The sequence below is a fragment of the Papaver somniferum genome, chromosome 7 (assembly GCF_003573695.1).
Source record: "Papaver somniferum cultivar HN1 chromosome 7, ASM357369v1, whole genome shotgun sequence".
Classification (NCBI taxonomy): domain Eukaryota; kingdom Viridiplantae; phylum Streptophyta; class Magnoliopsida; order Ranunculales; family Papaveraceae; genus Papaver; species Papaver somniferum.
In genome coordinates, this window is record NC_039364.1 from 219,120,426 (window position 1) to 219,135,300 (window position 14,875).

General features: G+C 36.1%; 2 protein-coding genes across 2 annotated transcripts; one reads left to right on the forward strand and one right to left on the reverse strand.

The window, feature by feature from the left end:
• Positions 1-5,645: 5,645 nt before the first annotated feature.
• On the forward strand, positions 5,646-7,611 carry LOC113295968 (pentatricopeptide repeat-containing protein At2g22410, mitochondrial-like). The gene has a single exon (XM_026544294.1). It carries the CDS (start codon positions 5,646-5,648, stop codon positions 7,215-7,217), a length of 1,572 nt encoding a protein of 523 aa, XP_026400079.1. The 3' UTR covers positions 7,218-7,611.
• LOC113295969 lies at positions 7,551-13,998 on the reverse strand. Its single transcript, XM_026544295.1, has 10 exons — positions 13,210-13,998; positions 11,815-11,868; positions 11,046-11,271; positions 10,076-10,330; positions 9,473-9,873; positions 9,111-9,200; positions 8,801-8,901; positions 8,527-8,573; positions 8,342-8,418; positions 7,551-8,108 (listed from the first exon to the last, which is right to left on the reverse strand). The coding sequence occupies exons 1-10, from the start codon at positions 13,996-13,998 to the stop codon at positions 7,803-7,805; spliced, it is 2,346 nt and encodes a 781-aa protein (XP_026400080.1). The 3' UTR covers positions 7,551-7,802.
• Positions 13,999-14,875: the final 877 nt, after the last annotated feature.

Genomic DNA, 14,875 nt, shown 5'->3' on the forward strand with positions numbered 1-14,875 from the left:
AGCTTATGAACACACAGTGCTTGCTCCTTGGTTCAAGTTTATTGGAAGTATATGGCTTTAACCATGGAAAACAAGAGCAGCCAAAAACTTTTAGAAAAGCATAATCTGGAATTCTATGAAAAAGAATTTCAAAAGGAGTGACAAACTTAATTGCTCTAGTTTGGAATAAGATGACTAGTTGTAAGTAAAGCGTCAACCCAATAAGAGCGTGGTAGACCAGACTGAAAAAAGAGAGTTCTAGTGACATCCAGTAAATGCTTATGTTTTGTTTCAGCAACACCATTTTTTTCTGGTATGTTTGGACAAGACAGTTCATGAGTAATGCCTTTTTGATCACAGAAGGAATGCAGAAAATCATTTAAGAATTCACCACCATTGTCAGTTCTGATGGTAATGACAGAACAAGACAAAAGATTTTCAATTCTTGTTACAAAAGAATGAAAAGCATGTTTAAAATCATCCTTAGAATTTAAGGGTAGAACCCAAGAATACTTTGTGTAATCATCTATTATATTAGCATAATAAAGAGAACCAGATACAGACTGTTCATGACAGGGACCCCAAAGGTCCATATGAAACAACTCCAGAGGTTGTTTTGCAGAATGTAAAGAAAGTTGAAATGGTAGTATGTGACTTCTACAAACTTTACAATCTAAGCAAGTAAATGGTTTATTAGCTACATTCTTTAGATTGAGATGATTACAAATTTTCTGAAAAGTCTGAAATGATGGATGACCAAATCTCTTATGAAGAAGAGTATGATCTGTTATTGTTGAAGATAAGGCCTATGTAGTTGGAGTAAAGTTGATTGGATAGAGGCCATGTTTATGTGGACCTTGGAAAAGAGTCTTCCCAGAGCTCAAGTCCTTCACAGAAAATCCAGTTGAATCAAGAGTTATTGAGCAGTTATTTTCAGAAGTGAATTTATGAATTGATAGAAGATTGTGAGAATATTTTAGCACTATTAGAATGTCACTAAGAGAGAAATAATGCTCATGCACATGTTTACTAGCAGAACCAAGGTGAGTTATAGGCATACCTTCACCATTTGCATCTTTTATAACCTCTGCACCATCATAAGGGGTGAGCTCTTGTAAACCAGCTGAAGTAGAAGCAATATGTGAGTTTGCACCACTATCAGCAATCCACTCATCAGTATCAAATATGTCAGCAGCAACTAACATTGCACTCAAATTGGTAGGTGGTTGCTTTCCTTTGTAGGAGAAATGAAGCCTATGAGGACATACATCAGCAAGATGTCCAGGTTCAATGCAAATTTGACAGACTGGATCTGCAGGTGGAGTGTAAGCATAACCTGTGCTAGATTGAAAACTTGAGAACATAGCAGGATTAGGATATCTGCCAGAAAACCCTCTGCCTCTATAACCTCCTCCCCAGTGTGAGTAGGATCCTCTAAAAGCACTTCTGTGTGAGTTGGCTAAAAAAGCTTTTTCCTCAGTTTCACTCTTCACTGCTTTAGCTCTATCAGTAATAACAGCTTCTTCACTAAGCAAGTTTTAATGTAATTCAACACAAGTCACATGTGGACTTCTATGCCTCATAACAGTGGCAAATGGAATATAATCAGGACTTAGAGCTTTTAAAGTGATAACAACAAGCTCTTTGGCAGAGATCACTTCTCCTGCAGCATCCAATTGATCTGAAATGCTCTTGATTTCATTAATCAATGATGGAATTGACTTATTACCTTGAGTTAATGAGAGTAACTTTGTTCGAAGTTTTATAGAATGAGTAGAAGATGCTCTTGCAAACCGATCAATACGAATCCACAATTGATGAGAAGAAGTAGAGCTGGAGAAGTATGCAATAACAGTATCGGAGATTGTTGAATTGAGCCACATGATAATTGAAGAATCCTCATCCATCCAATTCGTGTACAATGAATTCTCAATTCCATTTTCTTGATTTCGTCTATTTGTAAATTGAGCAGGACATGGATAAGATCCATCTAAGAACTTCATGAGTTTATATTTTTGGATTATTGGATTTAGTAAATGCTTCCAAGTAATGTAATTGTCTTCTTTAAGTTTTAGGTTAACAAAATGAGTAAGATGATGAAGAGGAACTTTTGAGAAGGAATTTGTAGTTGGATTCTCCATTAAAAACAAACAATAACTAGATCTGAAAATGGAGAATAAAAGATCAAAGAAAAAATGTAGAGAATCGTACCGTAGTTGCAAAAACTGTAAAGAATTTGTATGAAGTTCTTCAAGAAAACAGCGGAAGAAAAACTGAATTTCAAAGAAAAGAAAGATTGATTTGAGAAGATAATCTTCTCAAGAACACACTGAATCAGATGAAAAGATTGAAATCTGATGAAGAGAGGATCAAATTTACAGGTTGAAGATAACCTTCCCTGTATGATACCATAGCAACAGTGTGCTTATCTTTCATTAAGAAATTCTTTCTGCTAATTACAAAGAAGTTAAAACTTCATTACAGACACAGGATCCAATCCTCAAGTACTTATATAGACCAATCACAAACACTACTTTCACGTGTACACAAAGCGTGTGACAATTGCCAACTGTGAACAGCTTGGCATGAGCTGTAATTGCTTATCCTTCACTGCTTTAGATTACTTATCCTTCACCACTTCATCAGCTGAAATATCTTGTGCTTGTATATCTGGAGCTAACTGATTGTAGAGAACACTATCAGTGTTAATAGTGAACAAGAGATTTTTGTCTTCTTCATCTATCGACAACCCTTTTACTAATTGTTCCTCGGCCAAATATTCGATTGTAGATTATAATCTTGATAACAGTTCGATGCGTAAAAACGATATCCCCAGGACTAAGAACAATACTGGTGGCTGGTTGGACGTCGACATGCCAACCAAAATTCAGACAAACATCGTACCCGAGGCACCATCACGGCTATATATAGGTACATACTGAATTCATTCATTAGTTGTGCAAACTTTTTCTAATTCTATCAAGTTTGACTAGATATATTTGTACAATTATATGTTTGTGTCACCTGTTAGAACTAGTATCCAAATTTCGACCTCCATTGTGCTTTAAGAACAATAAACCCAAAATTTAGATCGCCATTCCTGTAAAAGATGTGAACGTACCGTCATTAAGCCTGGATATAACAAAGATTTGATCGTGAGCCTTAAAGCCTAACTAAACCTAGAGATGCTAACGTTAGTGCTCTGTACTATGTACTATATATGTACCTGATGAGCTCTTATTGGATCAAAGAAACACTTAAAGTTTAAGTTCATACAGAAAACCATACAAAAACGTAAGATTAATGCATGGGTTCGCCTTCAGTGGATTCAGCACCATCCACTCTTCTATGCTTTGTTTGACCTTTCTTTGATGGCTTTCTCTGACTCTGTACATAACCAACACCTAAATACAAGTTCCGGTACAGCTCTAGATACAGGTCTTTTCTGACTCTGTACATAACCAACACCATCCACTAGTAGGAATCTCAGTGATGAGTTTTTTTTTCGTTGACTAATAAATTCTGCATGTGAGCGTTGACGGACCTATGAGAGGGTTTTTATCCCGGGTAGTCCAATGGTCCATCAGTAATCTCGCGTTCTTGAGCTAGCCCCGGTCAAAAAAAATTTAGAACGGTTTTTTTTTGAGACCAGCCTTTTTTTTGGGGACCATTGTTTTATTTTGGATAAGACATTAGATTTACTAGGTCACCTCTTATCTAAATATTTATATTAATACCAAAATTACCCAATTCAATTAAATTAGTGTAATGAATAGTTGTATTATTAGGTTAACATAATTAGTGATTAGTGCAAGATTAAATAAAAAAAATAAACTAAACTAAATGATTAGTGCAAGATTAAATCAAGATTAAATTAAAAAAATTGAACAAAGGTTCGGTTGGGAAATATTTTTTGCGACGTAACCGAACCTTAGTTTGGTTGGGAAATGTTTTTTGCAACTAACCGAACTATTATTTTCGGTTGGGAAATGTTTTTTGCTACTAACCGAACTATTAGGGTTCGTTTGGGAAATATTTTTTGCGACTTTACCGAACCCTTAGTTCGGTTAGGAAATGTTTTTTGCGACGTAAACGGACTGTTTTATGTTGGGAAATATCTTTGCCAAATAACCGAACTAAGGTTCGATTGGGAAATGTTTTTGCAACTAAACGAACTATTAGGATTCGGTTGGAAAATGTTTTTTGCTACTAACCGAACTATAGGGTTCGGTTGGGAAATGTTTTTTGCGACATAACCGAACTAAGCTCGGTTGGGAATTTTTTTTTGCGAAATAGCCAAATTGTTCTTCATGTTCATCATTTCCATTAGGTTCGGTTAGTTCGACAAAGTTTTTCACATAATTCCTAGCCGAACTTCTCTCTGCAATTTCCATTTTCAACTCATTTGATGGTTAATACTCATTTTTCAATCGAACGAGGAACGTCAAGGAAAGAGAGAAGAAGAAGAGAACAATTTTTATTTTCAAAACTAAAAAATTTCGATTCCCCACTGTTTTTGTTTTTTATTTTGATTTTGGTTAATAAATTCATTTAGATTAGATATATATGATTATAGTCATTAGGTTAATTTTAATTTTAATTAAAGTAAAGGATAAATGTGTATTTACCTAATTTTAGGACACCCTTATAAGTATAGAGAGGTTCCCTAAAAAAAAATGGTTCAAAATTTAAGGTAGCTCTTGGGCCTGTCCCTTAATGACTGTGAGTGAGTTTGCCCAAAAAGCTTGGTAGGAATCTCAGTGTCCTCTTTATGCTCGAGTTATAAGAGAGGACATTCGCATATGTATCTTGCTTAGCTTTTTATTGATCTGGTATCTGCTTCAGCTGCACGTCTTCGGGCTTCTACTGCAGTCAAGACATTTCCGGAGCTTCTTTGAGTTGAAAACTTTGTGATATGCTTATCTTTTCAGATTTTGTTTAATTGAATTTTGGTTTTACTTTTCAGATGATGAAAGTGCTAAGATCAAAAGGAAGTTGGACTATATGCCCATGTATAACTGGGACAATAAATCATACTTCTGCGATGGTTATGCCGATGAAGACAGTGACAGTGTGTATGTTAAGATGTTAGTCCCAGGGCTCGGAAAAGAAAATATAGAAGAAGTACGGGTTGAACAGAAACTCGTGGGAATATGTCCAAGTGTGTCAAGAACAATGAAGATGACTGTGAGAGTAAGGGTGTTCCGTGAAGGAGAAGGAGAAGGTGACAAGAATTACTCGACTCCATTTTTTGTGAAGCCGGCGAATTACAAATTTAGTCATGTTTGGGCAGAGGTTTACCAGGGTGTGCTTAGGATTTTCTTTCCAAAACTTAAGTACGCCAAGATTGAGGATGGTGTTTTTGATGTGAAACTGGAGTAGTTAAGCTAGAGAAATAGATCATTCCAAATTCACTCTTGCTAATATTGCAGAGTCCTACTGGTCGAGGGTTCAGAATATGCCGAGTTTCTTGCAAGTGAGATTTTTTTTTTGTCTTTTTTTTTTTTTTTTTGAAAGAAACGTATATCAAGTATTAACAGAAACTAGAAGTTACAGAAGGGTAAAGAGCTTGCCCGAAAGAGTGTCGGAGGCTGTATTTCCCATTCTTTGCCTGAAACATATTATATTAAGTGAGATTTTTCTATTTTAACTATTTTAGAGTTAAAATGAGAAGTTACTGCCATCATCTGCTACAGACATGTAGAAACTTAGAACAGCTTAAGCAAATCCATGCACAAACTTCAACACAAGGACTCCACCATCTTCAAAACTTATCTTGCAAAATCTTCAATACATACACAAAATTCAACAAACCGCTTGAAGCTTACAATGTTTTCAATCAAATTCAAAACCCAGATATAGTTTCTTGGACTTGTCTAATCTCTCTTCATTTAAATACTGATCGTCCATTCGAGGCTCTATTGGTTTTCTCAAAATTGAGTTCTTTAGGATTAAAACCAGATAGTTTTTCTGTTGTTGGAGCTCTTACAGCATGTGGTCGGAGTGAAAATCTTGGGCATGGAAAAGCAGTTCACGGTATGATTTATAGACATGAATTGGTGGCTTCAGGATCGATTGTTGGAAATGCTCTGATTGATATGTATTCAAGAAATGGGAAAATCGAAGTAGCTCAGATGGTTTTTGATGAGATGAAAAGTAAAGATGTTGCTACTTGGACTAGTTTGATGCATGGGTTTATCAAGTGTAATGATTTAAGTTCTGCACGTAGTTTGTTTGATAAAATGCCGGAGAGAAATTCGGTTTCCTGGACTGCAATGATAACTGGTTATATCCAAGGTGGGAAACCAATTGAAGCACTGGAGATATTTCAGAAAATGAAATCAGATGGAAATGATCATCCAACTGCGGTAATGACTGTGGCGGTGCTTTCTGGTTGCGCTGATGTTGGAGCACTTGATCTTGGCCAATTAATCCACGGTTATGTTATGAAAACTTATCTAAATTTGGATGTAACTGTGAAAAATGCATTAATGGATATGTATTGCAAAAGTGGAAGCCTTGAAAGCGCAGAAAAGATCTTCAAAGAGATCTCGACTAAGGATAACTTTTCATGGACAACAATGATTCTGGGGTTTGCAGTTCATGGCAGTGGAAAACGTGCTCTTGAAGTATTCTCTGAAATGTTAGAATCTGGAGATTACCCGAACGAGGTGACATTTGTTGCTGTTCTTTCAGCTTGCAGTCACGCAGGGCTGGTCAATGAAGGTCGAAGATGGTTTAATTGTATGCTGAAAATGTACCATTTGGAGCCAAAAATCGAGCATTATGGATGTATGGTTGATTTACTAGGTCGTGCTGGTCTTGTTGAAGAAGCAAAAGAGCTGATTGAAAATATGAAAGTTCCACCAGATGGGATTATTTGGAGATCACTGTTGAGTTCTAGTATTGCTTGCAAGAATTTGGAAATGGCTTTACTGGCGGGAAAGAAAGTAGTTGAACTAGAACCCAGTGATGATGGAGTTTATGTACTTTTGTGGAACATGTATTGTTCAGTAAATCATTGGGAGGAAGCTATAAAGATGAGAAAGTTGATGAAAGATCGAAGAATTAAGAAGAAACCTGGGCGTAGTTGCATCGAGATTAATGGTGTTGGTAATCAATTTCTTGCTGAAGATAAGACTCCCAACCCGGGTACAGAAACCCAGTTGGTTTTAGAAAGAATGGCCCAGGTGATGAAGGTTGATAATTCTTATCTTTTCGGGATTGAATTTTATTGATCTCATCCTTGGATGGTGTCATTTTCACAGTTCGTGTACCAACCTGAGCATTGGATTGAGGACACGATCCGCACTCTAGGAATTTCTTAGAACATCAAATTTGGTAAAAGATCACAAATTCCAGTCTTCAACCAGAAGTAATATCATTGGCCTGACTGAGTAATTTGGATAACTTTGTCCAGGCTATCAATTTAGACTAAAGTCATCAGTAGCAATTCAAGACCATTTGAAACCGAAATTGAAGGTAATAATCAAAATCCCAAAGGTCCCTCCCCTCCCGCCTACTTTACTCTCTGGTCTGCCTGATATCATTCTCATTAACTTGCAACTTTCAAACAAAATTAAGACCTCAATTTGCTTGGGAAACAAAAATGCTCTGTATTGTCTATGGACAGGGAAAAAAAAAACTACAAAGAAAATTGATGGATGTCAAAAGAAAGATATATGCATGCATGCATGCAGCAGCAGGTGTGATTTGTTCAGGTATATGTAAGATGACCACAGGGGTTGTTAATACAGTCAAGAGCAGTGCTGTGATTCTCCTAAGGGTTGATAAAGCCTCGTCCTATCATTAAGGTGGTAGATTCACGAAACATCATCTTGATGTAAATTGAGCAAAGGCCCTGGAAGGAAGTGAGATTTAGGAAGTCCGCCAGTGTTTTCATGAAACTCAAATGGTATCCCCGGTGCAATCATGTCTTGTCCAGCATTTAAATCAAAAAAGAAGTCACCTGCTGGGGCATATCTTTGTTCAACGTTTAGCTGTCCATGTGCAGTTGCTAATTCTCTTTCTTCCACTACCCTTCCATGGTTCCTCATCTCCGCTGTACTCCTCATCTCCACTGTATCCCCTGCATAAACTGGTCTAGTTCCTTTTTTCCCACGAACAATCTGAGAAAGAAAAAAACAGACATCAATCACAACTTTTCGGACATAGCTGAATACCAGCAGAACAGGTTGATCATAATACCTAAATGAGACGACAGCTTGGGCCCATACTGTGGATAACACTATTTTACATTATTTTCTATAAAAATGTCCTCAACTAATCAAAACCTTAAATCAATTAGATAATTGTACGCTAATAATGTCAGGAGGTCTAGCGAGAGAGAGACACAACTTACAAATTTTCCAGAATTCTCTTCTCTATAAACAATGAAAAAATCCCCTGCTTGGAGGTTATGCATCTTTACAAAATCCCCTAAAGAAAAGTTGAAACTCCGGTCAGAAGAGTACATGCAAATAGAGCAAATTGAGCACAACTGTGATAGCAAAGCCAGAGATATGATTACAATAAATTTGTACATGCCTGTATTTTCCATAACATACATCCTACTTTTGTTGTTTGGCCAGTACCTACAAAGAAGAACAAGTAATAAAGGACTTGGAATATTAGATATTTTGATTCCAAACTTAAACAATTGCTGCATAGATATTTGGATTCCAAACATAAAAGCTTTGATGTCCTCAAAAGCATTAGGTATTTGGATGCCAAACTTAAACAATTGCTGCATAGATATTTGGATTCCAGACTCAAATTACAATCACCAGTAATTCCGCTTTAAAATAATACTTCAACATACCTATACTTAAATTTCCACTCAACTGAGTAGTTCATGTCTTCCATTTGTAGGATAATTCCATCTTTTGCCTCTAATGGAGGTAGGTTCGCCTCTGCGTCTTTCTAGAAAAGGAAATCCAATTGTTAAAACTTAATATACTACCTTTATAACATCTACCGGAGGAAAATATACGTTCTTTGAAAAAAGACCCACTCGTTGAACCACAGCGATCTCATATGCACATTCAGTGGTCCATAGATTTTAGTATATATATATATATATATATATTAATTATGTAATATTAAAGGTTCTGCACAGTCGGTTGTCCTACTTTTGGAATGACAATTCTACCCAGGTTGCCAACATCAGTATTCCGCAACTCCTTCTGCACAAGCAACACAAAACCCTTGCGTGCTGTCTCCTGAACAAAACACAAACCAAGATCAAAACTACAGCACATATTGGATCAACTACGGAAAAAACATGTCAAGTCAATAAAAGAGTATTTTTATATAGGCAACACATTTTAGTAACAGCTGTTCTGTGACCAAAGAAATCCAGACGAAACAGACAACATTTTAATTTGTTCAAATATTCAATTTTTACCGACATTGCTGCAGTGCAAATAAGCGGAGGATATTTACTGTTATGATATCTTAGCACTGCTTTAAAAAAAGACGGGAGAACACCAACCTCTTCAGCTTCAGGTCTATGTGAACTTGATGAAGGATGATCAAACGCAGGAAAGGCTTCTAATGCATTGTGTTCTGGAAAGAGTGGGTATCCATTCTTGGCAGAAGGTTCTGAGTTGGCATTTCTGTTCTCATCTGAAATTACAGCCATACTCATGCTGCTTGAGAATCTTGGGCGAACCACCTTCCTGTTATTCACTGGCAAGGAAGCATCACTACCACCTACAGAATTTTCGCTCCACTGACTCCAAGATTTTGCGAAGAAATCCATTTCTTGTTTTTCAGTTGGTTCAAGATTGACAGGTGGGATTGGGGAGTAATTCACAGGCTGACTCCTTGCGGTTATTGGAAAATAGGGATTCTGGGGAAGTGCTTGAACAGGATCAAACCCACTTTGAAGGACTGCAAAAAGACAAAAGATTCATATTCAAATAACTGGAAACCGTACAGAGGATCACAAAAAAATAACTAAACAACAAAATAAAGAGAGAAAGTGACTGCTTGGACTCTATCACCCTGTGCATGATAGGGACGTTCCCTACGACCTTTTAGAAAAATATGAAGTACTGGTGAGAGATCATTATCCAATAATCATATAGATTACCTTGATAGTTGCTACCTGAATCTTTAGATGGACCACTTGGAAATTGACCAAATAAGCTTTCCATTTGTGCAGGATCGCATGAATTTGTGGAAACCTCGGCCTTCCGCTTCAAATTTGGTGTCGCATTTCCTGAAACAGAAATGTCATTGTATGGGATGTACTGATATGCACAGGGATTTTCTACAGTTCGTTGACCCCAGGAAATTTCCACCTTGGGAGGGATGGGTGCAAGCTCGGCCCTACCTCCAATGGTACCTAAAACAAAAGAAGGGTCAAATCATACAGATAACCAGCATTGTGAAAGACCAAGAGTGAGTTCTCAAATGATGAATAACCGATCAATCTTCCAACAATGGTGGAAGTTCAAAATCAAAAACCATTCAGGTTCTAGCACAAACGATAGAGCAAGAAAAGGATTGAACTGTCGTTAAAACAATGAGCTGACATGCATCTTAATCTTATCACCAATGTTAATATCAAATATCAGAGAATCTCTTCACTCAGAAATTTATTAGCCATGATAAGCCAATGGAAAAACTTTTAAGCTAACATCAGGCTATAAAGATCAAGGTATGCGACCAATCCGTTGAGTCATTTATGATAATCAAACTATTCGTTGAGCTACGCATCTCCTTATCTTAGCTAACCATGGCCGAACATAGAACCTAAAACTTCTCTTTTATGATAATCAAAATCACCACTTGCATGCTTATTCTCCTCACACTCAGCTGGTCTGCTGAAATTCCCGATCAGATTTCGAGCACAACGCTCTTTTGTTCTCTTGGGCCAAATGTTATTATAGAAAGACAAAAACGAATTGCAATAAACTAAGAGATTAAGGGGGTCCTCACTCTAATAGAAAATAAAATAAATCAAGAAATGCCGAGTCACAAGTCAAGTTATATGCTACCGTTCAAAACAAGCAAAGAATATTACAAAGAAATTCCAAATGCAGAAAACTGAGTCATACCTAGTTGTGATTGTAACACGGCATTATTCTGCATGAAATTCCTCGAAAATGAATCAGTAGCAGCATCACCACCACCACCAGGAGGAACTGAACCCATCAGGTTTTGCACTGGAATTGGTACCGTGGATTTCAAAAACTTTCTCCTATCATCTCTGTAATCTCCAAATTCATCAAAATTCCTGTTCTTTTCTTGAATAAATTCATCACCAACAAACCCAGAAGGAAACTGAGGAATTGAAAAATTAAAACGTGATAATTTAGCAGCAGAATGATCAGACGATGAAGAATTAGAAGATGATGATGTAGAATTAGGTGATGAAGGTGGAGAATTCTTAAGCCTAATTTCATTTTCTATGAACCCTCTCTGCATTTGAAAAAAAAATGAAAAAACCCTAGAGTAATTTTTTTTAGATAAAAACAATAACAAAAAACACTGACAGTATTGTTCTTTAAGAGAATAAAAATAAAAAAGGTGAGTAATTAAGAGATATTGCTAAATATAGAAGAAATAATATTTGGTGGGATTCTTGGATTAATAAAATTAAAAGAAGAAATAAGAGTTTTACTACTAATTTGAGCTGCTGAGTATAAGAATATTGATGAACACATTGATATCCGTGATACTACTGAATCGAAACGTATCGACCGTTTTTTGATTTTTGCCATTACTCCCTTTCCTTTAATTTAATTTCAAAAACTCCTTTTTAGGTTTATTTTTTTTATTTTTTATAATTTTTCAAACCTAGAAAGTTATTAAATCTCTAATTACCTTCTCTGGTTTTTCTTCGGAGATTCCGACCGGAGAAGAAAAGGAGGAGGATAACTGTTGGAGTTTGGAGAGTGTGTTTTTTTTTTCAGTACGTGGCAGTACAACGTGGGAAATAGTGTCGGATGACGAGATTGTGCCATGTGTTGGGAGATGTCTTTGTGGACCCACTGAATCAGTTACTGTTGATGAGATGGAAAATTAGCGGTGACTGAAAAGGGAGTTAAAGTAGTTGACCATTACGTGGCAGACATGCAGGATATTTTAATGTCGTTGAATTTCTGACGTTTGTTTAAGGGGAATGCTAAACAGCATATATGGGATGATCTAGTGATGTCGACGAGACCTTGGTCTATTGTTACCAACGTTTTGATGGTGTATGAGGATTTAGGAGACCGGTCGTTTTCGGAAGGGATTCACGGTTTGGGGACTGTTAACGTGCAAGGTGGAACGCTCAAGGAAATGTAAGGTTCAGCAGGTATTCTAAACGCTGATTTTAGCAATGCTTGCAAACTTTGTATTCTGCCTTTTTTTTCTTTTTCAATACAAAAGAGTTTATTAAAATTGAAAGAGATTGCACATAAATTATCCCAATGGATGCAATCAGATATCCAAACTGAGGACCATTTTGTGGGTTGAACATTTATTTATTTTTTGTTGTAGGGCTTTCACTCATGGATGTGCGGCCCAATATAGTAACACAGATTATCTCTAATGAATAGAAACTCCTTCTCTTTGCGCCTCTTTATCTTTTCCATATACTACAACGCGTTATCAAGCACGAGCTCTACCCTGCAGAAATGAATTTTGATTTTTTTTTGGATTGCTATCAAATGCACTGCGTTGGAATCGCTGGAATCGAATCAGTTAAGTTGGATTTATTTTATTTTTACTTTTATTTTCATATGGTTTTGATTTTGGCATAGCCGTCCAACATATTTGTGATTGTGTATAGATTAAATCCGATCTGTGATTTGATATTGGACTGTGTGGAGATTAAACCCGATCTTTGATTTGATTTGCAAATACATTACATTTTATGGTGATAATATATTCGGTGTATGGGTATGCGGTGAATCTGTGATTTAGATTTAATCACGGATACTAATAATATATTCATAGGATAAAATAATGTATCCATATCTACATGGTTAGATCACTTAGCTCCTTGACGATTTTGGCATAGCCATGTTAAATTGTTCTAAATTTCTAAATCCTAAACCTCCCTTCATGTTTTGAATTACATAGTGAATTCCATGTAATGATGTTGATACCCTTATTTGATTTATGACCCCATCAAAACTTTCTTTGTATAACATCAAATTGCTTCAAGGTATACTTAGGAAGTCTAAAATTACTCATATAATGCGATAAAATTGAGTTTAAAACTGACTTTACCATGGTAGTTCTAGCTGGTTGGTTTAAGAGCTTAGAATTCCATCCACTCAGTTTGTTTTTAAAAGCATCACTAATTGATTCAAAAGAAGATGTTTTAGATTTACCAAGCAGAAACGGCAGACCCAAATACTTATCAGATTTGCATAGTTGTTTGACTCCTAGTTTGTTGATTATTTCCAGTTTTTGCTGTTGTGAAAGATCTCCTGTAATGAATGTTGTTGATTCAGAAAAATTAATCATCTGACCCGATATAGCTCCAAAATTGCTTAATATATCAAGAACGGAATAAATACTTCTTTGATCAGCTTGGAAGTAGAGCAAACAATCATTTGCAAATAATTGATGATTAACTGGAGGAGCATCTTTTGCCATCTTAATACCCTTAATTAAGTTATTCTTCTCAGCTAGGAAGAGACTTCTTGACAAATACTCAATGGCTATAATAAACAAATATGGGGATAATGGATCCCTTTGTCGAAGACCCCGTGAGGGATGATACTGATCACAAGAGCTACCATTCAACTTTATAGAAATTTGAACTGTTGATATGCATTGGTGAATCAGTTCTCGCCACTTTGTGCAAAAGCCTAAAGATTGAAGCATATGATCTAGAAAAGACCATTCCAGTCGATCGAATGCCTTTGACATATCTAATTTAAGAGCTATACATCCTTTCTTAGATCTTGATTTCTTCATTGAATGGACTAACTCATGCGCAATGATGATGTTATCATTTATGCATCTTTTAAGGACATAAGCAACCTGTGTAGAAGATATAACTTTGTCCATTAGTGTCTTCATCCTATTAACTAACAGTTTTGAAATAATTTTATAGGAGTTGTTACACAGACCTATTGACCTATAGTCATTTGGTGTTGATGGGTATTAAGTTTCGGAATTAAACATATGGAAGTATGGTTCATATAAGATGGTAACTTCCGTGTTTTAAAAAATTCCTGCACCACATTGGAAATGTCATCTCCTACTGTATGCCATTGAGTTTGGAAGAAGCCTGCTGGAAAACCATCTAGTCCCGGAGAATTCCAACTAGGCATGCTTTTTACCACATTATAGATTTCATCCTTGGTGGGAATAATCATGAGATTGTCATTATCAGAAGGAGTAATTAGCTTATGAATATGGTCAAATGCATAGTTTGAAAATGAAGGATTGGTAGTGGTTGTTATTCCTAAAAAATGACTTGTAAGCAGGTTAGCTAGGTCATTACTGGTATGATACCATATACCATGGAAGTCCTTTAAAGAAACAATATTGTTTCTAGCTCTCCTTCTGTTTGCAAAAGCATGAAAATAAGAAGTATCATTATCTGTTTCCTTGACCCAGTGATCACAGGATTTTTGCTGCCAGAATTATGCCTGAATACTTTTCCAATGATTTATTTTGTTGATGATGTCATCAACGTGGTAGTTGGTTTGATCATCAAATGGCAATGATTGCAGATAAGAAAGTTGACCTTTTAACCTCTGTAATTGATTCTCTATGTATCCAAACTTCTGTTTTTTCCATTTGGACAAATTCTTTCTTGTAATGGTAAGTTTTTGCTGAATGTTTTGATCAGAACAAAGACTATTTTGTGATTTCCAAGAGCTAGGTATTAGTTGTGAACAAGAAGGATCCTTGAGCCAACACTTGTAGAATTTCCAAC